The following is a 22,807-nucleotide window of genomic DNA, read 5'->3' on the forward strand; positions in this document are numbered from 1 at the left end:
TCTCATCCTTGATTCAATATGTCAGCACCAGCATCAGATCCTCCCCCTCCCCCTCAATCCACGGATAACGGCGACAACAAGCCCGAGGAGGCTACTGTAACTCCAACAAGCGGAGAGAGTCACGAGAATGCAGAATCAGCCAACTCACCAGCAGATGATGTACAGATGGAAGAAGAGAAAACAGTAGAAGATCCTTTGGAGGACGTACCAGAGGGCGTACTTACTGTGAGTCTAATCGATGTGCCGCTTTCGCTTCGAACATGATAACATCCGCTGATCGTATCTATCGTTTATGTCCATTTTTAGTCTGAAGCCGCCGATATCAAAATGCAAGCACGTATGATCGATAATGAGATAAAGATGATGAGACAAGAATCACTGAGACTTGCACATGAGAGAGAACAAATGTCAGATAAGATCAGTGATAACATGACCAAGATTAAGCAGAACAAAGTGTTACCGTATTTGGTATCGAAAGTTGTCGAGGTATGTGTCCAATTATTGAGTATTCGGGACTGGACTGCTACTAGACTTTGACTGACCAGAAGCGATATGAATAGATCTTGGATGTGGATGCAGAAGAACAAGAAGGAGCTGCTCACAATGAACAGAACGCTAAGAAGTCGAAATGTGCTGTCATCAAGACTTCAACTAGACAAGTATGTAGTTTTTCCTAGAGATACGAAATCAAAGCTGATTCTTGGCATAGACCGTATTTTTACCAATCATTGGTCTTGTACCTCATGATGATTTACGTCCTAGTGATTTGATCGGTGTGAACAAAGACTCATATCTCATTCTTGACAAATTGCCTGCTGGTGAGTAACGGCTATCCTCTAAACGACATACAATAATGACTCGCTGACGCGTTTGATTGTCCTTCAGAGTATGACGCTCGAGTCAAGGCGATGGAGGTCGATGAGAGACCAACGGAGACTTACACGGATATCGGTGGTTTAGACAAGCAGGTCGAGGAGCTGATCGAGGCTATGTAAGTGATTCTCAGCCCCTCTTCGATTTGTGTAACTAAACGGTGGTATTAGCGTATTACCTATGCAACAAGCCGACAAGTTCAAGACGCTCGGTATCACCCCACCGAAGGGATGTTTGATGTATGGTCCCCCTGGTGAGCGAAATTCCGAGAAATCGTCACAAGGTGGAGCTGATTGTCCACGCAGGTACCGGAAAGACGCTGCTTGCACGAGCCTGTGCTGCTCAGACGAACGCTTGTTACCTGAAACTCGCTGGACCCGCTCTTGTTCAAGTGAGTTTACTTCCTTTGGTAGTGACATCCCCGTCCGCTTGCTAATTCTTTTTCTAGATGTACATCGGTGACGGTGCTAAACTGGTCCGAGACGCGTTCGAATTGGCTAAGGAGAAAGCCCCCGCGATCATTTTCATCGATGAATTGGATGCTATCGGAACAAAGCGATTCGACAGTGACAAGTCTGGAGACCGTGAAGTGCAAAGAACTATGTTGGAGTTGTTGAATCAGCTGGACGGTTTCTCAAGCGATAGTCGAATCAAGGTGCGATAGCGTCAGCCGGTCATAGATTTGAAAGCTGATCCCTCTTCGAAACGCTTAGGTCATCGCCGCTACCAACAGAATTGACATTCTCGATCCCGCGCTCCTCCGTTCAGGTCGATTAGACAGAAAGATAGAGTTCCCTTTACCTAACGAATCAGCGAGAGAACGAATCCTGCAGATTCACTCAAGAAAGCTTAATCATCATGGCGTCAAGTGAGTACATGTCAAGTTCTATTTGAGCTTCCAATTAGAACTGACTATGAATTCAGCTTTGAGGAATTAGCGCGATCAACAGAAGATATGAACGGTGCTCAACTCAAAGCAGTTTGTGTGGAGGCAGGAATGGTGGGTTCTACGATTCTACGAATCATCGTATCGATTGCTGATCGCCTTTTCCGTCAGTTGGCATTAAGACAAAACGCCACTCAATTAACGCATGAACATTTCCACGGCGGTATCCTTGAAGTTCAAGCTCGTAAAGCGAAAGAACACCATGTGAGTCTAACTGTCTGGTTGCTCTTCAGTTTCCGGAAGCTAATTGTATTTGCCTACAGTATTTTGCATAAACATGTCAATGATCCATTTATGATTATTTTTTCAACTTTTCCATACAATTCTGTAGATGTATATCATGATCCTGAGTTGCAATATGCCTGCACATCTGTATTATAATGAGAATTTATGAGCGTGAAGCACGGGTTATCAGATAAAGGAACGACATTCCGGTAGACGAGTTTCCGTTGTTCCTGATTGGTATTATTATTTGTTGTTTTTCCCACCTCTTCTCTTAGCGTTACTAATCTCCTAACACAAGCCTCAGCTATCGCATTCAACTGTAAGAGAGCATCATGGCATCTCTACCACCATTGGCAGCTTTATTCCTGACCCACTTTGACGATATCAAAGGCCAGTCCGTAGTATTCTACGCGTCTTTACCTAGTGAGTTCCACAGATCGCACCGCTATTCCTACTTGCGAAGTCGTTCTCAGTCTAACGATTTCACGTAGATTTGCCAGCAGAGACTATCGAGCATACCACTCTTCCTTCGGGTCTACATGTACTAGAGTCTGATTTGGTACTATTTGAGCATCACGATTTACCGGGTGCAGGATTATTCCGGAGTCGGTTGAGCGATGAAGGTACGCGTGGAAGAAGGATGGGTACATTGGGTGTCGTACTTGGTAAGACCATTGAAAATCATCCTCATGGAATTATTTGCAAACAAGATAATTGACAGAACTTTAATGCTCTGTATAGCCAGCCCTTCTGTACCAGCTGAACTCTTTGCATTACATGATCCTCTTTCTTCCCTGTTTGACCAATTGGAACAACTCGAATCATCACCCTTTGCTCCTTCCACTTCTTCCAAACCTTCTAGCGCCGTTTCGCTTCTCGCCAAAGTATGGCACGACAATCGTGCAGACGCGCCTGATACGTCTACCACTGTGGTCAAGAGGACTGGAAAAGAACCTGTAAGAGGAGTGAGACAATTGATCAATGGAACTGCAAGTCTACCGGTAAGTGTTGCAGAATGAAGGTAACGCTTTGAGCTAACGTAGAGCGAGTCTAGGTCGAACATCCCATCGCCTACATGCCAACTCTGTTAGGAGTCTTAGGTCCATCGATAGTTCCTGTTTACAAAGCCGCTCTTTCCGGACAGAGGATAGTAAGTGAAAGTATAGTTCAACGATACCGCAGGCCGCTGACTGTTATGAAACTCTCTCTCAGCTGCTGTACTCTACTCCCCCACTTCTACCTTTAGCAGCTTTCGCATGGTGCATATGGGCGATGTCTATCTCCTCTGCCACAACACCGGTTGCACGGCCGTCCCAATGGCTAGGCAATGTGGGTCTCATGGATCTCACAGATGTGAAAAATCGAAAAGGTGGATGGATAGCTAGTAAGTTGGTGACGATACAGGTATTTGTAATCTTCCTCGAACTCAGCCAACCTATTCCTGCTTATAGCCACGTCGGACGCGATCTACAAATCTCATCATACTGTCTATGATGTCTTTATTGATCTTTCCTCGATTCCTATATCTCCAACATCGGATGTGGAGAATGCACCTTCAACTCCGACCCCACATATTGTTTCTACGTATCATCAACCCAACAGCACACCTGTACCCATTTCATATTCCTTCTCAGATCTGCCTCTATACAGATCCTTGCTCCTGCTCACTTCATCACCGCCTACAGTCCACGCGGGAATGAGCAAGACTGGCGGTTGGTGGCTTCTGGCTTTCGAGCTTCTCGAACAAGCCTGGAAACTTTGTGTAGGAGTTTGCCAATTCGCCGTCGGAAAAGGGAGAGTCGGCGAGGAAGGGCAGTTCAGACTCGACGAAGGCGAAGAGGACGCTAGCTTACTTGGTAGTGAAGACGATTTCGGTCCTGAAACCGTTGAGGAACAAGATCAAATCGATGAACATCAAGAAGATGAAGCTATAAGAAGAGGAAAGTTGATTTTGAGACAATTACACCATAACACCTATCATCTGGATGCGAAATTGCGAAGTGTTCTTGGCTCCCGACCTCGGGGTGATGCATTCCGAACCGCAAGTCTCAACGTCGCAGAAATCAGAGAGTTGGTTGGCCGTAAGTGGCATCTGGGTGGTCCAGAAGGTGAAGATCAGTTCTGGTTGGATGTTTCAGGCAAATGGGGGATGACTATAGATCCAAACACAGACTAGTGATAGCATCAGTGGGCAGTAGAAGTTTGAGCAGTTGTATTTTCATCTCATCCCCAAGGACCTCTAATGGACGGACGAACAAATTCGCCGTCATGCATTCATTTCACAGTTGCCTACGTTTTTTATGATTACTGACGTTGGTCGATGATGCTATTAAATTCTGTTTTGCTCAGCCTCCACGGCACGCCTGAATTACTCCAAAACTCCTCTGGGTCCTCGTCCTGTCATGGAAGAGAAACATATCAGCATATGTCTTCGTGAGCCTATATTCGATTAGACTTACTGCGTCGAGGTTCAAGACGGTAGCGATCTGCTGCAATCTGGTGAATTTGTCTCGTGCACCTCCAAACGACGTTTGCGCGGAAAGGTAATTAGATATAGCACGGACGTCGCGTTCGAAACGGATGGCACCGAGCTGTATGAAACAAGTCAACCAAACAATAAACCCGGAATCGCTTGACATACCTCAGTGAATCGCATGCTCTGTATCATCTTCTCCCATGGTCTGACCAGAGCTTCGACGGTAAGATTGAAGAAGGTTTGATAGTTGTGATCGGTCAAAGAGTCCTAAAGACCATTTCCTCCACGTCAACAACGTCTGAAAAGGGAGAGAAGAACACCGTACCTTGTATCCGTCTACCAATATCTCCCATCCTCTGACGAATCTCTTCCTCACGAGATCCGATTCATCGGCTTCCGCGAAAGTATCCTCATCAAGCAGATAGGTCACCTCTCTATAGCAATCATCCAATAGACCTCGAAGTCGTGGCTTGATGAGCTGATTGAACAATTGCTCAAGACCAGTCTATCGGTAACGATCAGTTTTATATTGCTGTAACCCACTGCAGGTCGCAAACTCACCTTGCAGGTCGAACGAAACCTATCTGATATCTCCCTCAGTATTTGTATCTCATCTTGCACAACACGCAACTCCATCTCCAGAAATACTTGAGGCAAGTTGGCCAAAACCTCATCCAGGAGACGTTCCATGTAATCGGCTGATACATCGAGGTCATTCAAGTGGATCTGGTATAGTAGAACACCTGTTAGCTACGTGGAGGAGAACGCCAGGGACGTGCCGAGGAGGTAGACTTGTCGATATTTGAGCGCTGTGTCGTCAGTTAACGATACTTACGATGAAAGCTGTTCGCTGATCTCTCTCCCTTTTGTCTTTTTCTGGTCCTCTGTCCTGAGATCCAGATGCTTGACCGGAATATACACCGTCCATCTTCTTTCTGATAACCCCGGTATAATCTCTCTCTATAACCTCGCCAAGCCTCTGACGCATCGATCGAAGAGTGGCTATAGAGCCGCAAGACAGCAATCGGCCAATTACCAGCTTGAGTAGGTAGAATGTATCATCTAATATTGAGGATAAATGAGGACGAGCGGAAGTATCCGGAGAGTCCAGACGATGAGCCTACCAAGAGGCCCATTAGCAAAGAGCTTTTGCATGGTCTGCTATTGATCAGAATGCGTACCTTCTCGATGCTCATACGCAGGAACCAGAGTTCAAGAGGTTCATAGTAGACTTTGAGCAAATTCTCAATCGCTCTTTGACTGCCCGATTGTTCTACCACATGCATTTGCTCTCGATGTTCGTCCTCGTGTCCCGATTGTAATTCGTCTGACATCTCGTTGATGTCCTCGCCAGTGTCCTATCGAGTGCGTAAGCATAGCGATCGGGCAGTCCGTCTCTCATATCTCACCGCTATACGGCTCCAGACAAATCGCCTGAACAGAGCCCACCGTCCCCCTAATGCAACCAACTCTCCTAAAACTTTGTCAACATCACGTGGATCGGGTCCTTCATCTTCCTCTTCCATAGGAACTTGAGTCACAGGCGGGGGAACACCTTTCTTACCGCCTTGAGCATAGGATTGAAGCAGCGTCGACGCGGAGGAGAGATTCGGCAGAGCAGATGTGGTAGTATTTGCAAGTGAAGCAAGCGATAGTTGCTGAACAGCTGGATTCGATAGGGAAGCGAACAATGGGGGTAACAGTGACGGGTTGTGGAGGAGCGGGAAACGCGATTGCTTGGTTTCCGATATCTGATACCACACGATCAGAACAAGATTAGGGGGTCTTGACATTACACATACCAGACGTCCTACTCGCCTTTCCTCCTCCCAACCTTCAACAATATTCCGCACTACCCTGTCGCTCTCGCCCACGAGACGACCAACGACTGTCCCCATCCGCCCCTTGCCATAGTACTTGTCCACCACAGGTTGATGTTGGTCAATGATATGAGCGATGGCCTCCAGTAAGTTTGTAAGCGATATAAGATAGTACAATGGAGAAGAACCTGTTTCGTCTTTTGAGTCAGCTCAATTATCATTTTTGTGGTGTGGAACGGGATCTACTCTTTCCAGCAGTGGAATTCCTGCCTTTGACCAATCCGACAACAAAGTCTGCGTACGCTTCCAAACCTTCTTCCTCCGCCCCTATACCTGGCCACAGACGGAAGAACCTGCTGACGTTTTGTTCGTCTTTCCTAGCTGCGGCATTGTCGAATTCAGTACGGAAAGTATGTAAGAGAATACCACGCAATTCCTCTAATGTTTGAGCAGGTGGAAGTGGATGTTGGGGCGTAGGCTAGAAATAAGTCAGCACCATTCTGATGCAAATAATTCGGGCGAAGCTCACCACAACACCGCCGGCAAAATTCCCCTCGATCACTTCTTGCCTCACCGACATAGCTCGACGACATGCGCGAGACGCAGACTCCCAGTCTTGTTTCGTTATAGCTGCCGACAGTGTATGCAGAGCGTTCTAAGAATGGAATGATGAGCAGTGCGCATTTTCGATAGTCGTCAAGTTCGCAAGTACCTTAAGTTCGAGGACTTCAGTAACGATATCCGTAGCTTCCTTTACTCGTCCAACCTCCTCATCCAATCTTCGCACTTTTCCACCTACACGCTCACTTGTTTCCCAAACCCTCGTGACTCTGTCCACCAAGCCCTCTTTTGACTTTCCATATCCATCGTGAGCTGTGGACTGAAGACCTATCCCCCTCGAGGCGTGAAACACATCCGTTCTGCCATCGACATCCGCGGCGAGTGTACCGACTTCTGAACCAAGCTCCAATAAACGTGAAAGAGCGCCATCAATTTGCGCTCTATCAGCGACGAGAGCATTGAGAGAAAGCGAAAGTTCAGATTCTCTCTTCGTTAGCAAAGCGAGTTGGGCTGATATTTGGTCGGGATGGGTTATCGTCCGTGGTTCGAGCTGTGCCGGAAAATGAGGTTCAGTGGGCTGAGAACCCGATACTGGCAGTGAGGTGTGGGGCTGAACTACGACTTGAGTCATCTCTTGCCAAAGAAGCGGAAATAGAGCAAAGATTTGTCGAAAACCGCAGCGAAGCCACTCTTCGGAACGAAAGATAAGAGATACAGCTAGTCTGGCAAGTGAATATACCCAAACTGGATTGGATATATACTCGAGTACACCTCAACATGAAGAAAAGCGCGACGCGGACTACAGCGAATGTGACAAGAGAAAGGTGGAGGTGGTTGATCATAGCGATTACAAAAACTATTACAAAAAACTATTACAAAATCACAAGACATGCAATTCGAATATACGAGTAGGACCGATTTTTGTAATGGGTCTTCTGTCAGTTGTGATATTGTTTGTTCTTCTTTTCATCCTTGCTCGGGCATTGGACACTGCCGTTACACATCACCACTTCCTCTCCCTCCCCGCGTAAATCACTGTTGAGCGTGCAACATCTCTTTCATATCAAGCCTGTTCTCTTAATAATCACACCACACCGCAGACGTCCAGCCAGACAACGAACTCCAATTCTAAGAAAAAACAGCACTGGAATCCATCGCTTGGCATGTCAGAGGTCTATAACTCCTCCCAGGCGAAGCTGAGTTCAACTGCCGGCTCCACGCCGTCCGCAATCAGCGCTTCCCGAGTCAACTCATCATCGACGCCCGACGACTTCATAGACGCTGAGATCCCAAAGGTTCTGGCTCGCAACACAGCCTGTCATCAATGTCGGTGAGTCTGAGCTGAGCGCCGATCTGTCAGAGAAAGCCTGGCTGACGTATGAGAGTTAACGCTGCAGTAAAAAGAAGCTCGTCAGTCTATTTTCCATTCTCACTCTCATGCTGTACACTAACCCATCGCAGAAATGTAACGCACAAAAACCGATTTGCTCGAACTGTCAGAAACCTAGAGTACGAGCCTCTCACAAAAGTGATGATAGTCCGGAAGCCGAAGCTTGTACTTGGGATGGACCGAAAGAGCCGAGTGCTAGAACACGTCGTAGAAGGGAATCGGCAAAGCGACAAGCATTTGTTGCAGAGGAGCACGCTGGTCAACCCACAGCGGTTAGGGCGAAAAAAGCAAAGCTGGCAGAATTGGAGGACCGAATTGGTGAGTTTGCATTGCCCTCACGAAGAACGCATTAAGTGAAAATCATCGACTTTCAGCAAATTGTCACGGTGTGCTGGAAGGTTCAAGGCAAACTCCGATCGAGCCCCTTCGGGACTCGTCTTACAGCGTCATTCCACAAGACTCGATAATTTCGATAAACTCCGATATTCTTTCCCAACCATTGTTGCCGGGGAAACGACCGTACACTTATCAACACCCCCCCTTCAGTCTTGGTTTTTCGGAAGACATCCATGTATATCCGGAAAGCCGGACTACAGCAGAGCGACATTGGGGTACAGTGGATGCTTCCTTGGGTCAAGAGAATGTCAACAGTCAATTCGAACGGCTAAATGGTGCCGCCCGATATGCTACCGACCCAAAGGAAGTAATACCGGACACAAATCAATCGCAAACTGTTATGCCTGCATCAGCCACATACGAAGTGGACTATGACCCCGATCTTTTCGCAGGGTTTCCTGATTTGATATGGCCTGAGTAAGTGTTGTTCTCAGTTGAGTGTCGTCCTGGTGCTAATTTGCGGTGTGAGCAGTTGGCCAAAAGATTTGCCGAAGTTTGAGATCATTGAGGTGAATGGTTTATTTGTTGATTTCATCTGTGTGATCGACTGACTCGTGATCTTCAGCATCTCGTCACCACATTCTTCTCCAAGGTACCAACGCTACCCAAGATGCTAAACCGACGTCTGCTGTTGCAGAATCTACTGTTACCACCGTCACATAGTGACTTCCCCGTGAGTTCGCGATGATCCGCGTCATCCACATGGCTGATCCATATATGCAGGCCCGTCCTCTATTACACGCCATCTGTGCAGTGACATCAAATTTCGTTTCCGAAACTGCGTTGGCTACCAGAGCGTACTTTCCAATAGGAACTTCGTCCTCTGAGTTCACACATCCCACGAGAGATTTTGAGCACGATTCCCATGCTAGTCGTTCAGCATTTACCGGTATTGCTATGGGGCGGAAACCTGAACCTACTACGCCTTTGAGTCGCTTTCAATTATGGCACCGACGGAAAGCATTTGAATCATTCTTTGCGCACGTGGATCGGGGAGATCGATTGCTACAATGTATACAATGTGAGCACCGGCACACTGACGTACGCCCAGAGATTGCTTAGTTGGATTACCTCCTTCTCGTGCACAGCATACATCATAACCACTGCAGTTGACCAGTACAACGCTTGGTAAGTCGTGTCATGGACCTCGCATACTGCGCTAATCTGTACGTAGGTGGACTGACATGTGGATGGAAACGGGCGCTCTATTAAGAATGGCGACGCCTATGCGTCTGAACGAGTCGCCGAGTAGGTCCGTTTCATCCAAATTTGAAACTGATACTGATCGAACTGTACAAGATTCGCCTGACGGCTCTCTTCGCCGACACGGTAGTATGCTCATGGCTCCTGCGAGCAGTGACTGGGAACAAGCGGAAAGAGATCGAACATGGTGGTAAGGCGTTACTCTCACTATTGTTCAAATTTATGTTATGGCTGAGGAATTCTGGCATAGGTCGGCTTATATGTTGGAGCGGGGCGCCACAATGTCAACGACTTGGGCATCGGTGAGCATCCTGTCCCTTGTCGCTGAGGTCGTTGAGGCAAGGGCTTATCTGAAAAGTAGTCTCTCGATGACGATGAGATAACGGTGGAATTGCCTGCTCTGCAATCTACATTTGACAATGGCTTCGGAGATCTAACAGGGATACAGACATTGCAGTAAGTGACACGTCACGTGCCCAATACCGATGCTGAAGTATACGCGTTATTAGCTCCCCTGACCTCTTCACTTCTCGTGAGTCCATTCAGTGGTCAAGGTCGTAAAGGATCTTCATATTGACCGAATCTTCCCATCTTACAGATCCACCGCGGCACCGAGACGTGAGCCCTTTATGATTGTCGAGCTCAATGTCGGCGCTGACTGTCACGTAGAGCTTCTGCCTGTTAGTAAAATCGATCAAGTTGCATACCGAAGTCAACAGGTTCTTGCGCCAATATGGCCGTGGTAGTCACAATGTCGCGTAGGTGTATTTTCCAGTATGTCAGCTTTGTGTGATCGTTGATAAATGAATGAGGTATTCAGAACATATTTATCCAACCCGACCTTCCGTGTTCTATTGTCGCAGATCAATGCATTCAAGATGAGCTTCCCCCCGGAGTTTCGGCGGCCTACTCACTTCAAAACCGGTGAGGGGGCTGCAGCACTTGATAGGGACTTGATACAAGCTCTTTGGATCATGCATGCGTAAGTGATATGCCCTTGCAAGTCTTCGTATCGCTCATTTCCATGGCAGTGCCAGCATATGTTTGGGTGAACCATTAATCACCAATGAGACGTGGACAGAAGAAGGCGCTCGAATGACTCTGGCAGCCATTCGAGCAGCACTTTCGTTGCTATATGACAGTGAGTTGTTCGTGTTGGATTGCTAAAGCAAGCGACTGAAAAACAATTTATCGTGCAGTAATTGCAACCAGCTATGATCGTAAGTTCCAACAGCATGGCAGTGCGGCCAGCGACTTACCTTGACATCGTAGTGACCCTGTTCAGTCCACAATGCTCGTTCGTCTGGTGTTTGGCTTCAAGGGGACTGTTGCGGTTCATAGATGCTGCCATTCAGTCCGGTGATTTGGTATCAGGTGCAGTCTTCAGATCCGAAATAGAGGTGTTCCGGTAAGTTTTGGTGGTTTCAAACAGGTCAAAGGTAGCGCTGAAGTCGCGTTTGCAGACTTGCTATGCAAAGATACGGAGAGCGATTTCCAATTGGTAACAGGCACCTGAAGATGATTGATGACGTGCTTGCTCAACAGGAAGGCAAAGCCCCTAAAAAGAAGTCTTATGCCATATTATACGAGTAAGTTCTGTTGGGACGATTTAAGGATGATGCTGAACTGAGTGATCGTCGAAGCTGTTCGAAGGAGGATGCTTTTGAAACCGAGCGTACTGTCGGGGCCAATTTCTCGGAAACAGCTTCCTCAACGATGTTCACTCCTGGACAATCAGATGGTCTCACACCTGATAATCCAATCAGAAACCAGCCGTTCTCAATTCTCATGGATCCAGATTCGCAGCTATCGAATAAGGGGTCTGACGGCGGTACGGTCCAAACATCATTGCCGACCATGACAAATGTGGAAATCCAGGACAATTGGGATATCAATAGTTTCAGCTTTGATGTCGATGCCGTAGCCAGTCTCTTTGAGGCTACGGGTGCGGTATTTGACGTTTCTCAATTCCAGTCAATGCTACAGTAGTCCATGTCTTTCTTGATATATATTCATGTAGCCGACTCAGTACAGTAGTAATACAAGGAATACGTGCAGCAAATTCAGTGGCACGTTATGTTCTATGAGTCTTCAGTGATACGCCTGATGAACGAATCCCATCTGCATATGACTTCCATCACCGTTTGCTCATAGGCTTGACCATCGCCAACATTCTTGTGAAATGGAAAAATCTCTCTATGGGCCAGGCCACAATCCGTGCATTTCTCTCTAACTTGCTCGAAAGCCTTTTTGCTATCAGGATGCACAGAGGCTCGATCGGACAATTCGAGGTGTACGAGCCGTTCCCATCTTTTCATAGCTTTGGAAGGCGGATTCCGATGAGTTGTCGCACCAGGCAGGAACGACGTAGTCAAAGTTCCAGATCGATGAAGACCTGCAGATGCTTGACGATCCGTATTAGAAAGTGGGAGCGGAAAGATGTCGCGCAGAGTGGGAGTCTTTGATTGACATTCTATTTGAGTAGTGGGGTTTAGCGTATGTAAGCCCTCAAGTGTACGATGCAAAACATACGGTTCGACCATTCACCGATACGGCGTGGTACGTTATCAGTTCTGCCTATTTTGAAGAATGCCAAAGTAGAGGTTTCCAGGTCTGAACTTGATCAGTTAGCATTTATGTATTTTACTATTCGGATGATCTTACCTCTCAGCTCGTAAGCATATAGATAGCCTGGCGACTCCTGTGTGCAGAGATCAAAACAGTATTCTCTTGCTTCAAGCGTTTACTTGGACATAAACTTACCTTCGGTGTAAGCTTACTTTCCATCGTCATCCTCAGGAGAGTTTGTGTCTGTTGTCCCAGATCAGACGGTATGAAGTCTTGGAAAGGCCAAGTCGATCAGTGGTGATCATGCAGGTGCCCAAAATAGAATGACGAACCATCAAAATCAATCCAGACCCCTACCTTAGTATTGCTATCTCTCCCATAAAACCCGCCGACCTGACATATCATCCCAGCGTGGTCTTTACAATATCTCCCTATCACCTTGTCACTCCGCTCGTCGCCGTCTTCGATGTTCATGTCTCGTGCGGAGAGGTACGGAGCCGATGCTTTCACGACTCGTTTGCACGGCTGACCTGAGCGAGTGAACCCGGAGCACTGGACTGCCTTGCTGAAATCGGGCTTATCCGAGAACCTGTTGTTGTTCGTCGAGCGTGAAGGAGTACTTTGTGCTACAGAAATCCTAGTCGGTTGCTCGGAAGTTGCCCGTTTCCTGCGGGCCGGAGAACGAGGAGTGACCTTGCCGTTTTCATGGCAACACTCGGAACCAGAAGAAGACAGAGTGAGATCGATGATGTCTTGCCATTCCAAATCCAAATTCTTCCTTCTGATTCTGGATTTGCCTTTGTCCTTTTTCACCGGAGCCAAGAGTGTCTTGGTCTCGGCTTTCTTCATGTCAAATGTAGGGTGTACAGTACCTGACTGGGACTGGAACGATTCGCGATCTTTCGAGAGCTCCAGTCGAGACTCGTTGAATAGCTGGAAGTCAGAATATGGATGAATTGACGGCTTGAAGGTCTTGACTGGCGATCTGTATGTCGGCTTGGAAGATGTCGAGGTGGTCTTTGTTTGATCGTTAGAGGCAAGGAAGGGCAGCTTCTGGCTACTGGTAGCTGGGGAGAAGATACTGGGATGGGGTGACTGAATTCGATTGGTGTAGAGTGGAAGGGAAGTAGGTCTAGGTGGCACCGGAGGGGCAAGGTAGAATTGAGGCGGTGGCATTGGAGAGTAAGGGGAGGGAGATGTTCTATTTTCATCGTACGAAACGACTGACCCCAAAGGTGGAGAAGGAAGCGTGGGAAGCTGCTTATTGAGGTCAGGTAACGATGGCAGGGGGTGGATCGCACCGATATTATTATGCCCGGACGATGGTCTTTGGTAGCTCACACGAGTGCAAATCTGAGGTGTACTTCCCAAAGATATATCTGAAATCGAAGTTGTCAAGCTTTGAAGATAGTCATTACCTGCATTACTCCTATATGAAGGATAAGGAGCAGGTGCTACTTGTTGAGGAGGGTAATAAGAGGTGGCCGGCGGAGGAATATCGACATTTTTGGAACAGGATGATCGATACTGTGGCCAGGCCGTTTGACACGTACTGAGCTGACCTGATGTATTTCGGTATCGACTATCGGAGATGTCTTGATCTGACATGTCTCAATATCATTTCATGACTAAGCTATGAAGATGTATGAATGCGACACATGATCGTTGAAAGGAACATGTTATCCCTCATAACAGGTATAGTTATTTGATATGATCATCCCATCCCCAAGGACAGCCGCGTTTATTTATATCTTTGTTTTCACTGCTGATTACGTAACTCGACAAAAGGTTCACTCGTTCGACGATCATTTCATTGGTATCTTATTGTTTGTCATGAATGGGAGGGTGTTTCACCTTGATCAATGAAAGCTCAAATTTGAGACTGATATCGACATATCTATTATCATTGCTCTCATCCAATCAATCGATATAGCTATACTGTGCTCAATCCCTTCCGTTCTCACTTTTACCGCCTTTTCTATCAATACAACAAGGAGTTTGTCACATCAACCACCAGTCTACCATCCATACCGTGGGTTGGGTTAAACTGCCCACTTGGTTGGCATGGCCGACCTATCTCAACATACGAATTACACCGCAGCTTACTCTGGCCTCCTTGACAATTTCTACCTTACATTAGCAATAGCCGGGGCGTGTCTTGTGGGCTATGAGATAGAAGTTCATATTCCCAGAAGGCGAGGCAGAGAAGGACGGTTTCAGAGGATCCCCACTAGGCTGATCAATGCTGCACAGAGGGCTTGGAATTCATGGACGAGCCGCAACGGTAATGATCACCAAAGGAAAGAAGGTCGTGCGAGTAGCGAAGGTCTGGTGAGAGACGAAAGTGAAGAAGGCAAAGCGAGAAATAGATTGGGACCCAGAGAAGGGTGGGAGTTTGGATAGTGAGTTCAAGAGTGTGCCATAGTTGATACGATATGCTGATACAGCGGACAGTATTTTTCAACCCAAAGCATGGGCAGTGTAAGTTTCTTATCCGTCTTACAGCGCTAACATTTCTCAGAAACCCTTCTCCACCTGTACCAAAATGGCCATTAATGTGGATCGTCTCCTCCCTTAAAGTTCGAGAACGCGATATGCCGGAGAAATGTGGTCTAGACCTGACTGTACATGCAAGATTCTTGCGTGGTGCTTGTGAGTATAGGGTGACGAACACGAACAAAAACGAAAACAAGGATGTTTCGCGCTGATATGTCTCCCCTGATCAGTCTTTTACACATTGCTCCAGACATTTATTATCATGCCGTAAGTGTCAATGATTAAGGCAGCACTGACTGGCTGAAGGATCCTCATTCCTCTGCACATTATCTATTCTTCTCACGACATCGCAAAGACTTCCATGCTTCGAGCCTCAATCTCATCGTTAGTACAATCATCTGGATCCAGATGGCTGTGGGTACACGCCGTCTTGATCTGGTGGATCACCATCACGTGGACAGCAACTGTGCTGTGGATCACATGGGGTGCGCTGGCATATCGTAGGAGACAGGTTAGGGCGCTAGCTCTACGTGTCACTGAAGCTAGAGAAGCCAAACGAACGGCCACACGAGGTGAAGAGGGTGAAGACCGCTGGTCAGTGGTCGACGATTGCGAGGGAGTCAAGCGGTTCAAAACCCTTATGGTCACCAACATACCTCCGGACAGTGAGTCGCGCCATGTGAATCTGCGCTCATGTATGTACAGTGCGGGATGAGGTAGTCTTGAAAGATTACTTTAAGCACTACTTACAACGACATCGATCACGGAAACGATCGTTCATGCAACCCCCCCAGCACGAAAACAGACTCAAAGTCTCTGTAAACCCCCCGGAAGGCCAGGAGTATGTACCTCAAACAGCGGAAGGGGAGGTCGACGAAGTAATCCTGGTCAGAAGGCTAGGCACGATTGCAAGCTTAAGACAGCGAAGACAAGACGTATTGAGGAAGCTCGAGTTAGTGAGTGGTCTAGGCTGGGGAAGAATGCTAATGACAGGCTCACGTCAACCTTGCGAAGCGCGTCCTTTCGGCGGTAGCCAAACATAAGCGGTCGACGCACACCACTCGTTTCGCTGAAAAAATTATCGGCCATCCTCCGCTAGCGAATTCCTCCAGAGCTGAACGCATGACGTACTTGGTACAAGTGCTTGACCCATACTTGAATGGCTCCGGGTCAAGAGAGCAAGCGCAACAAACTGTGTGGGAAGTGAGTAACAGAAGATGTGTATAGCTGACAAACTAGGCTCTGCATTCGATTCCCCGCGAGCTAATCGATCCATATCAATCCCTCACCCACCTAACTTCGCTTTTCCGTGATCACAATGCCCCTTTGATCGACTATCTGACCACAAAATTGATATACCTCACCATGTTACTCGACGAGAGCCGGTCGCGGCCCTTATCGTCCTACCCTCCTTCATCTGCGGCATTTATCACTTTCAAGGACGCCAGGACCGCTCGGCTTGCATCGAAGATCTTGGACAGTCACCCAAAACGATCATTAGCTTGTCACACTGCCCCAGCACCCGATTGGACTGATATTTTATGGCCACGGCTTGGGAAAAACACCTATCGATCTGAGTTCATACGAGGCTGGGCTGTCTATCTGGGCGTATGGGCGTTCACTTTGGTCTGGGTGAGTTGTATTCCAATAAGCAAAGCTGATGAGCCAGATATTTCCCGTGTCCCTTCTTTGCGCACTGGCCTCCTTGACCAACATTGCTGGATTCATCAAACCCCTGCAGGCCTTTCTGAACGCGCATCCCAAAGCAGCATCTGCAATCACATCACTAGCACCGGTCATTCTGGTCGCGTTGCTGACCATTGCAATTTGTCCTATTTTGCTCGTAATCGCCAACAAGGCAGAAACTATCGTAACAAGGTTGGGAATCCACAACTCGGTTCTCGAAAGGTTCTGGAAATTTTGTAAGTGCATAGCTTCCGGTATATCGCTGATAATCAGTGATGGTCAATGGCGTGGTATTCTTTGCGGTAGGTCTGTCATGCGCCAAATTAAGCTGACCTGTAGATCGGACAATCCACCATCGAGGCGTATCTTACCGCTTTTCAGAGCAAAAATTTCGACCCTTTGCCGATTATTGCATCTGCATTCGTGAGTCAATGGGTGTCTGATTATAGCTCACGATCTCATAGCCCACTGCGGCGCCCTATTTTGCATCGTATATTCTACTCCAAGTTGCTATCCAACCATTTTTCGAAATCTTCCGCTTTGGGGTGAGTCTCCATCGGGAAGTCAAGGCTGACTATTAGCTTCCCACCATCGTCTACGTATTTGGAACCAGAGTTTCGGTTATCCCGAGACAAAGGTTTTCTCGTACCGAACAGTGAGTTGACATATCGCTTTGCCTCGCTGACCTGCGCAGTCCCACCTTTAGTCATTTTTCGCAAGTTCCGCAACAACGTGAGTCAGTCCTACTTGGAATCAGCTGACTCTACAGTGCTCGGGGGCGCCATTATGCACCTTTTCATGCTTTTAAAGTAAGTGAATATGTACTGTGGCTTCGCTGATTGCATTTCAGCCCTTTGGTCATTCCCTTTAGTGAGTACAGGTGGTCAACGCGGAGCTAACGAGCTCAGCTCTTATATATTATGGAGCGTGTTATGGTGAGTTCATACACCCGTGACTGTGCTGACCTGTAGTCGTGTGGAAACGGCAATTCACCTACGTGTATGGAAGACTCTACGAAACCAATGGCAGAAGGACGAGCATCAGAGTTTTGCGGTATAGCTTAGATGCACTTGCTTGTAGGTCACTGCAGTCATAAGTCAAGCTGATCAAATAAGTGGCTCAATTTGTGCTCCTTGCGTTTTTCATACTGAGTGAGTGGTGTCCTTATAACCATCGCTGATCTGAACTCAGATAAAGCCAAGGGCCATGCTATTGCCACAGGAATTTTGTTCGCTATCACACTCATCGCCAAGATCATGTGAGTGGCTATCGCTCGATCTCAGCTGATGTCAGTATTACACGCGCTCTGAAGCAACGTTTCAAAAGGTGGGTGAAGGACTAACATCACTGTTAAGCTAACAATATCAGTTTGGCTATCCAAGAAGCAGATATATTGTGCCCACATCTGGCGGTCTCAGGTGAAGACGATGTCGATACCGCTTCCGAGTATTCAGAAGGAAACGATGCCGCAGATGATTTTGATCAGACAGATTTCAAAGAGAGCAGCCGTATCAATACCCTGCGTCGCAGTGTTGGTCGATGGGCAGGTAGCTGGAAGAAAACTGCTATTGGTCGAAAACCGATACCTTTCGATCATGTCCTATTTTCGACGCTCGATACAAAAATCTCTTTCGACCAGCCTGATGCTAACGGCAATGGTGTAGCATCTCTTCAAGAAACTCGACCACCCAACGGCAAGATCGAAGCACCAGATATCGTCACAACCCATCCGCCCTTGCAACCTTGGGAAGATATACCTCCTTACAACAGATCTCGAGGCTACAACGACCAACCCACGTATACCGATGATTATGACGACTTCCTATGGCTTCCACGTGACCCGCTCTCCACGTTAGATCTCGACGACACTGTCGAAATGCGCGTCACTCTGACGACTTCTGCGGGAGGTTCGGGTCATATCAGCGATGTGTCACCCGAATTTGACGAGATGACGGTTCGTACCAAGAACGAACGGGATGTTTGGCAAGGCGTCGTTGGCGAAGGATCAGAGTCTGGACCCCCGGTGTCTCCTGGAGCTACTAGCGAAACTAGGTTGGTCTCTATGGGCTCGCAGATAGGTAGTGAGGTCAATGATACATTTTCCGGCTCACACCTCCTTCGTCGACATACGCGTAAGGCCGCCACCAGTCTCTCACAGGTCTTCAAAAGACCTCGAACGGAATCGTCTTCGTCCGAGACGGGAATTTCACTGCACACGATATCGGGAGCCGCTAGCCCCTCACCGCTTGTCAGCCCCGTCCATGCGGAAATCGAAAGCGAATTCCTCACGCTGGCTCGGACATCCACACCGAGCGCCATGTCGAATCATCAAGTTCAAGAACCTAACCAAGATCACGAGGCCGTACGAGAAGCTCCTACTCCTTCACACATATCTTTCGCCGCGACGCTAGGACGTTCACCCTCGGGTCGACGGCCTGCACGATTGCGATCTGGTAGCAGCAATATGGGTGAGGAATACATTCACTCACCCGGCAGACTCCATCTATCTCCTCAAAGAAGCCGCACAGGCAGTGCCATGTCTGCGCAACAGCAACAGTTGTTATATGAAGTTATCCAAGAAGAAAATCTGCTCTCGAAAGCAGAACAGAAAGAACAACAGGCAAACCAAGAGAAAGATTTGGAAGAGTTGGAAAAGGAAAAAAGGAGGGCGAGCGAGAATGTTGAAGGAGGTCTACGGAGAAGATTGACTAGAGGTAACAGCGACAATGCCAGGCCGCGATTAGATATTAGACGAGAATCCGAAAGATCTAGAGATGAAGCTGTTCCAATGGCAGAAGCCTCATCCTAAAGAGTTGACTTCGATTGAATATGATAGATACGACACTATTGTAATATATATGTATGTCTACGCGAAACAATTTGTGGTGTAAAATTATCATGATGCCCAAGCATATTTTCCCTTCTTCCACGTCCTCTTCCGCTTTTCATAGGCTCTGCCGCTTTCTTTGGCCTCTTCCCGTAATAGTATCTGGCGAGGTCCAGGCTCCCGCCATTTTATTTTGGTGAAGAACTGGGCATTGGCGACTGAATCTGATGACGAACTCGGTTCATCCGAAGGGTGCTCCTCCTGATGTTGCTTTTCATTCCGTTGAGCGATTTGCTCCTCCCGCCGCGTGATCTGATCGCGTCGAGCCATGCTTTTGACAGACTGGCCAGCCGGAACAGAGAGACTATTCATGGCGAGCAAGTCCTGCTGTAGTCTATGCAGCCCCTTACGGGCCTTCACCTGTCCTTCTTCGTCCATGCTGCTTGTAGACAAGGCATATCTCACGGTCCCTGATCCATCGTCAGCGCGTTACTCTACAGGTATCCAATCAGTCACCTACAATTCTGGTTTTGTCTAACATTGTCATCTACTGAGAATCCCACTGGACCGCGCGCGACCTCATCATCAAGCAGGTTCTCCATTGTCAATGTGATAGCTTGCACTGGGCGTGGCTTGTCTGCAGCGTCCCATTCTTTGGGTTCGACATATGCTGTGACGCTATTTGCATGAGTAGCTGGTGAATGCTTCAAGATAACATTGACCGCCTATACAGCGTTGTGAGAAATTTGGCGATCGACGGCTCGGACAGAGACTCACCTGATCTGGGAACGCAGCCACGCATCGATGAAGCAATTCCTCGAGGAGTGAGACTGACAGCTTGAACGCTTGGTTGGCCATCTCGGTTGAGCCGAATATCCGTTGATCAATTTCAGTTCTAACGTAGAATCAGCTAACACAGATACGAAGGACATGCATGGCCTTACGCACAACGAGATATACTGAAAACCAAAAAGGCGCGACGTGTTGTGATAAGCTAAGAAGATTCCATCCATTCCACCGATTCGAACTTGAAGGCTGGAAGTATCAGCTCTACTACTATCAAGGACACGTACCTGAACTTCAACATTCCAGCACGCAGCAAATCGTAATACCTAAAGAGAGGCAGTGTTAAGGCAGCTACGCACTTGTGAAAAGCACAGACACTTACTCTCGTTCGTACGATTGCGTATATCCACGTTCTCTCCAAATATCGTAATCGGAATTGGCCTGAAGTCAGGCGTCATACTGGGCAAATGATACGTTTGGATAATTGATGCAACGTACCAGATAGTTGGCCCGATCATGACGGATAGGCAAGCATGCTCTGGTCTTAATATCAAAAACACCATTTCCTGGCAAGCGGGGATCGTAACAGTCCAGCTGAGATCGCATGAGAAGGGAATTTACCTAAACGTATCAGCCATGTTTGCGGGAGGTGACCTTACGCGTTGATAGCGGTACGCCTCTTTTGCTGTTCTCTCTTCTTGCGGGACAGCTGACTCAGGGCTGCTTGATAAGAAGCGTTTGAAGTCGTGTGCTTCGCAAGTCAGCATCTTCTCGAGAATCCGTCCCTTTGGAAAATCAGCTTTTGAGCCATTGCGTGCAGACTTACAAAATCGCTGATGACGTTTTCTACGTCCCATCGCTTGTCGCTGTCCACCGAGTATTTGCCATGAGGCAGCTTGTCAATGATAATGCTCGCAGGGAGCTCCGCACCCGGCGTAAAGCTGGTTCTCTAGAATTATCAGCTAATTACATGAAAGAGAAACTCACTTCGGACGCGAAATCCTGACTCAACGGAGAAAGGTCGACACCCTTACCACCTGCTGCAAAGTCAGAAAAAGTTGATATGCCAACATGATGACGTACCGCTGATGGCAAAGTAGATTTGACTCAATGCCTTGGTCAAGGTGGAAGTCGACCCTATGAATCGACATTCATGATGTTTAGCCAACTCGAGAAGTTCCTAAATATACATAGATAAGCGTCTCGACCAGGATGTTTCCTCAACTTACCTCATCTTGAGATGGCGTAATGTAAGGCGGACATCGATTAAAAGCGAATTTTTCGGGCTGAGGAATGTCGTGTAGGCTGGGTTCAAAATTCCAGACACCAGTTCGTACATCACGCAGCGGCAGGACACCAGGGCTAAATTACCATTATTTTCAGCTTTACGCCATATTAGCCAGTACTCTGCTGACTCACCTAAACAAGACTCTGCCTAGTGATCGGCGAAGCCGGGCAATCTTCATCTCTCGAGGGGGTTTGACCTCTAAAAGGGTTGAGATCAGGCAAAGTTTCTTTCCTAAGAATTGGAGGGACGAACCATTGATTATAACCTTCCGAGCAGAGATTACCCCAGAATCACTCTGGCTCCATTTTTTATCTTCACTTCTATTATCATGAGGATGCTTGTCTCGAAGTACCTCTGGTGGGACGTCAGCTTTGGTCTGACAAATGCAGGAAGGTCGCCTCACCTTCGATCTCGTTCTCGTTGACATCTAACAACAGTTTGTTGGCTCCATCGGGCGGTATTGCTTTGTGCCTTCGATCGTGTTGTCTCACAGCGTGATTTTGATGTGAAGCAAGATCAAGGTCAGGCTGTTTAGCCCCTTTGGTTCTGCCTCGCTGTGGCAAGTCGTCCTTTGTAGCGGCCGAAATGCTCAGTGAAGGAGCTCCGGATCGAAATCTACGCTTGTACTCATTATGTGATCTAGCCTTATTTAAATCCACTGTTAGATCTTTGTCGGCCTGGTATACCAATGATCTCGAAGTGCTATATGCGGAGGGCCCCGATCTTCTGCTGGGCTTGCTGATATCTGATGGATGCTGTTTCTCCGCATAGTCTCGGACGGCAGCTGAAGCAAGATCACCGGTCGACGTTGAAGAAGAGGCAATTGAAGTGACGAAACCACGTGACAAGCGGTGAGAGGAAGACAGTCTGCGCGAGACTGACGCTGTCGCTGGTGATAGAGACATGTCCAGGAGGAAAGCAACAGGACGCAGGTGAATGCGACGATGTAAGTTGGGAAAGATAGCAAGTAGACATCACGAACAATCGATTTCATCGTCTGGAAGTCAACCATTACGCAAAATATCGAGAATCTCGGAAGTCGATCGTGGTTACGTAATATCGACATATGCACCACCAGGAAATTGAAAAAAGGAGGAAAAAAAAACTTTGTCTCGTCGGTACCTGTGGGATTCTCTTTTTTCGTATTTCTCATTCACTTTTCCTTATTTCTATCTCTTCTCCGCTCTCCCCTTCGTTCAATCAAAAGACAAAAGAGCATTACCCACCTATCCACTACCTTCTCTTCACACCACACTCGCCAAAGAA

The 22,807-nt window shown here is 47.6% G+C and overlaps 9 protein-coding genes across 9 annotated transcripts; 6 read left to right on the plus strand and 3 right to left on the minus strand.

Annotated features, from left to right (window-relative positions):
* Positions 1-18: 18 nt before the first annotated feature.
* Positions 19-2,094, plus strand: IL334_001188 (26S protease regulatory subunit 6A-B; the record flags this gene model as incomplete). The annotated part of the gene is made up of 12 exons (XM_062932946.1): positions 19-225; positions 307-486; positions 561-659; positions 710-818; positions 886-991; positions 1,044-1,126; positions 1,179-1,264; positions 1,322-1,528; positions 1,587-1,741; positions 1,798-1,873; positions 1,931-2,023; positions 2,083-2,094. The coding sequence occupies 12 exons, from the start codon at positions 19-21 to the stop codon at positions 2,092-2,094; spliced, it is 1,413 nt and encodes a 470-aa protein (XP_062788997.1).
* A 282-nt stretch (positions 2,095-2,376) lies between these two features.
* IL334_001189 (uncharacterized protein) lies at positions 2,377-4,220 on the plus strand (the record flags this gene model as incomplete). The annotated part of the gene is made up of 6 exons (XM_062932947.1): positions 2,377-2,467; positions 2,536-2,709; positions 2,786-3,045; positions 3,099-3,194; positions 3,257-3,428; positions 3,496-4,220. The coding sequence occupies 6 exons, from the start codon at positions 2,377-2,379 to the stop codon at positions 4,218-4,220; spliced, it is 1,518 nt and encodes a 505-aa protein (XP_062788998.1).
* A 128-nt stretch (positions 4,221-4,348) lies between these two features.
* On the minus strand, positions 4,349-7,532 carry IL334_001190 (uncharacterized protein; the record flags this gene model as incomplete). Its single annotated transcript, XM_062932948.1, has 12 exons — positions 4,349-4,441; positions 4,504-4,635; positions 4,686-4,787; positions 4,846-5,025; positions 5,082-5,246; positions 5,356-5,640; positions 5,702-5,878; positions 5,930-6,271; positions 6,323-6,528; positions 6,587-6,818; positions 6,870-6,995; positions 7,053-7,532. The coding sequence occupies 12 exons, from the start codon at positions 7,530-7,532 to the stop codon at positions 4,349-4,351; spliced, it is 2,520 nt and encodes an 839-aa protein (XP_062788999.1).
* A 532-nt stretch (positions 7,533-8,064) lies between these two features.
* On the plus strand, positions 8,065-11,879 carry IL334_001191 (uncharacterized protein; the record flags this gene model as incomplete). The annotated part of the gene is made up of 20 exons (XM_062932949.1): positions 8,065-8,231; positions 8,299-8,609; positions 8,666-9,104; positions 9,160-9,196; positions 9,253-9,360; positions 9,411-9,708; positions 9,776-9,815; positions 9,862-9,935; positions 9,987-10,080; positions 10,141-10,192; positions 10,252-10,346; positions 10,400-10,422; positions 10,489-10,508; positions 10,560-10,648; positions 10,711-10,872; positions 10,922-11,031; positions 11,090-11,110; positions 11,163-11,298; positions 11,354-11,479; positions 11,534-11,879. 20 exons carry the CDS (start codon positions 8,065-8,067, stop codon positions 11,877-11,879), a joined length of 2,748 nt encoding a protein of 915 aa, XP_062789000.1.
* A 92-nt stretch (positions 11,880-11,971) lies between these two features.
* IL334_001192 (uncharacterized protein) lies at positions 11,972-14,066 on the minus strand (the record flags this gene model as incomplete). The annotated part of the gene is made up of 5 exons (XM_062932950.1): positions 11,972-12,363; positions 12,423-12,503; positions 12,555-12,591; positions 12,654-12,730; positions 12,791-14,066. 5 exons carry the CDS (start codon positions 14,064-14,066, stop codon positions 11,972-11,974), a joined length of 1,863 nt encoding a protein of 620 aa, XP_062789001.1.
* A 456-nt stretch (positions 14,067-14,522) lies between these two features.
* On the plus strand, positions 14,523-14,943 carry IL334_001193 (uncharacterized protein; the record flags this gene model as incomplete). The annotated part of the gene is made up of 2 exons (XM_062932951.1): positions 14,523-14,860; positions 14,913-14,943. The coding sequence occupies 2 exons, from the start codon at positions 14,523-14,525 to the stop codon at positions 14,941-14,943; spliced, it is 369 nt and encodes a 122-aa protein (XP_062789002.1).
* Positions 14,944-15,052: 109 nt separating this feature from the next.
* On the plus strand, positions 15,053-15,997 carry IL334_001194 (uncharacterized protein; the record flags this gene model as incomplete). The annotated part of the gene is made up of 4 exons (XM_062932952.1): positions 15,053-15,110; positions 15,185-15,221; positions 15,459-15,619; positions 15,675-15,997. 4 exons carry the CDS (start codon positions 15,053-15,055, stop codon positions 15,995-15,997), a joined length of 579 nt encoding a protein of 192 aa, XP_062789003.1.
* Positions 15,998-16,319: 322 nt separating this feature from the next.
* On the plus strand, positions 16,320-19,449 carry IL334_001195 (uncharacterized protein; the record flags this gene model as incomplete). Its single annotated transcript, XM_062932953.1, has 10 exons — positions 16,320-16,586; positions 16,696-16,783; positions 16,914-16,942; positions 17,105-17,185; positions 17,254-17,295; positions 17,347-17,372; positions 17,491-17,510; positions 17,612-17,716; positions 17,924-17,966; positions 18,009-19,449. The coding sequence occupies 10 exons, from the start codon at positions 16,320-16,322 to the stop codon at positions 19,447-19,449; spliced, it is 2,142 nt and encodes a 713-aa protein (XP_062789004.1).
* An 87-nt stretch (positions 19,450-19,536) lies between these two features.
* On the minus strand, positions 19,537-22,446 carry IL334_001196 (uncharacterized protein; the record flags this gene model as incomplete). The annotated part of the gene is made up of 13 exons (XM_062932954.1): positions 19,537-19,937; positions 19,988-20,192; positions 20,245-20,362; positions 20,416-20,502; positions 20,547-20,579; positions 20,636-20,694; positions 20,752-20,874; positions 21,241-21,290; positions 21,337-21,433; positions 21,483-21,615; positions 21,673-21,739; positions 21,794-21,895; positions 21,945-22,446. The coding sequence occupies 13 exons, from the start codon at positions 22,444-22,446 to the stop codon at positions 19,537-19,539; spliced, it is 1,977 nt and encodes a 658-aa protein (XP_062789005.1).
* Between the last annotated feature and the right edge of the window lie 361 nt (positions 22,447-22,807).

Source organism: Kwoniella shivajii, chromosome 1 (assembly GCF_035658355.1).
Source record: "Kwoniella shivajii chromosome 1, complete sequence".
Classification (NCBI taxonomy): domain Eukaryota; kingdom Fungi; phylum Basidiomycota; class Tremellomycetes; order Tremellales; family Cryptococcaceae; genus Kwoniella; species Kwoniella shivajii.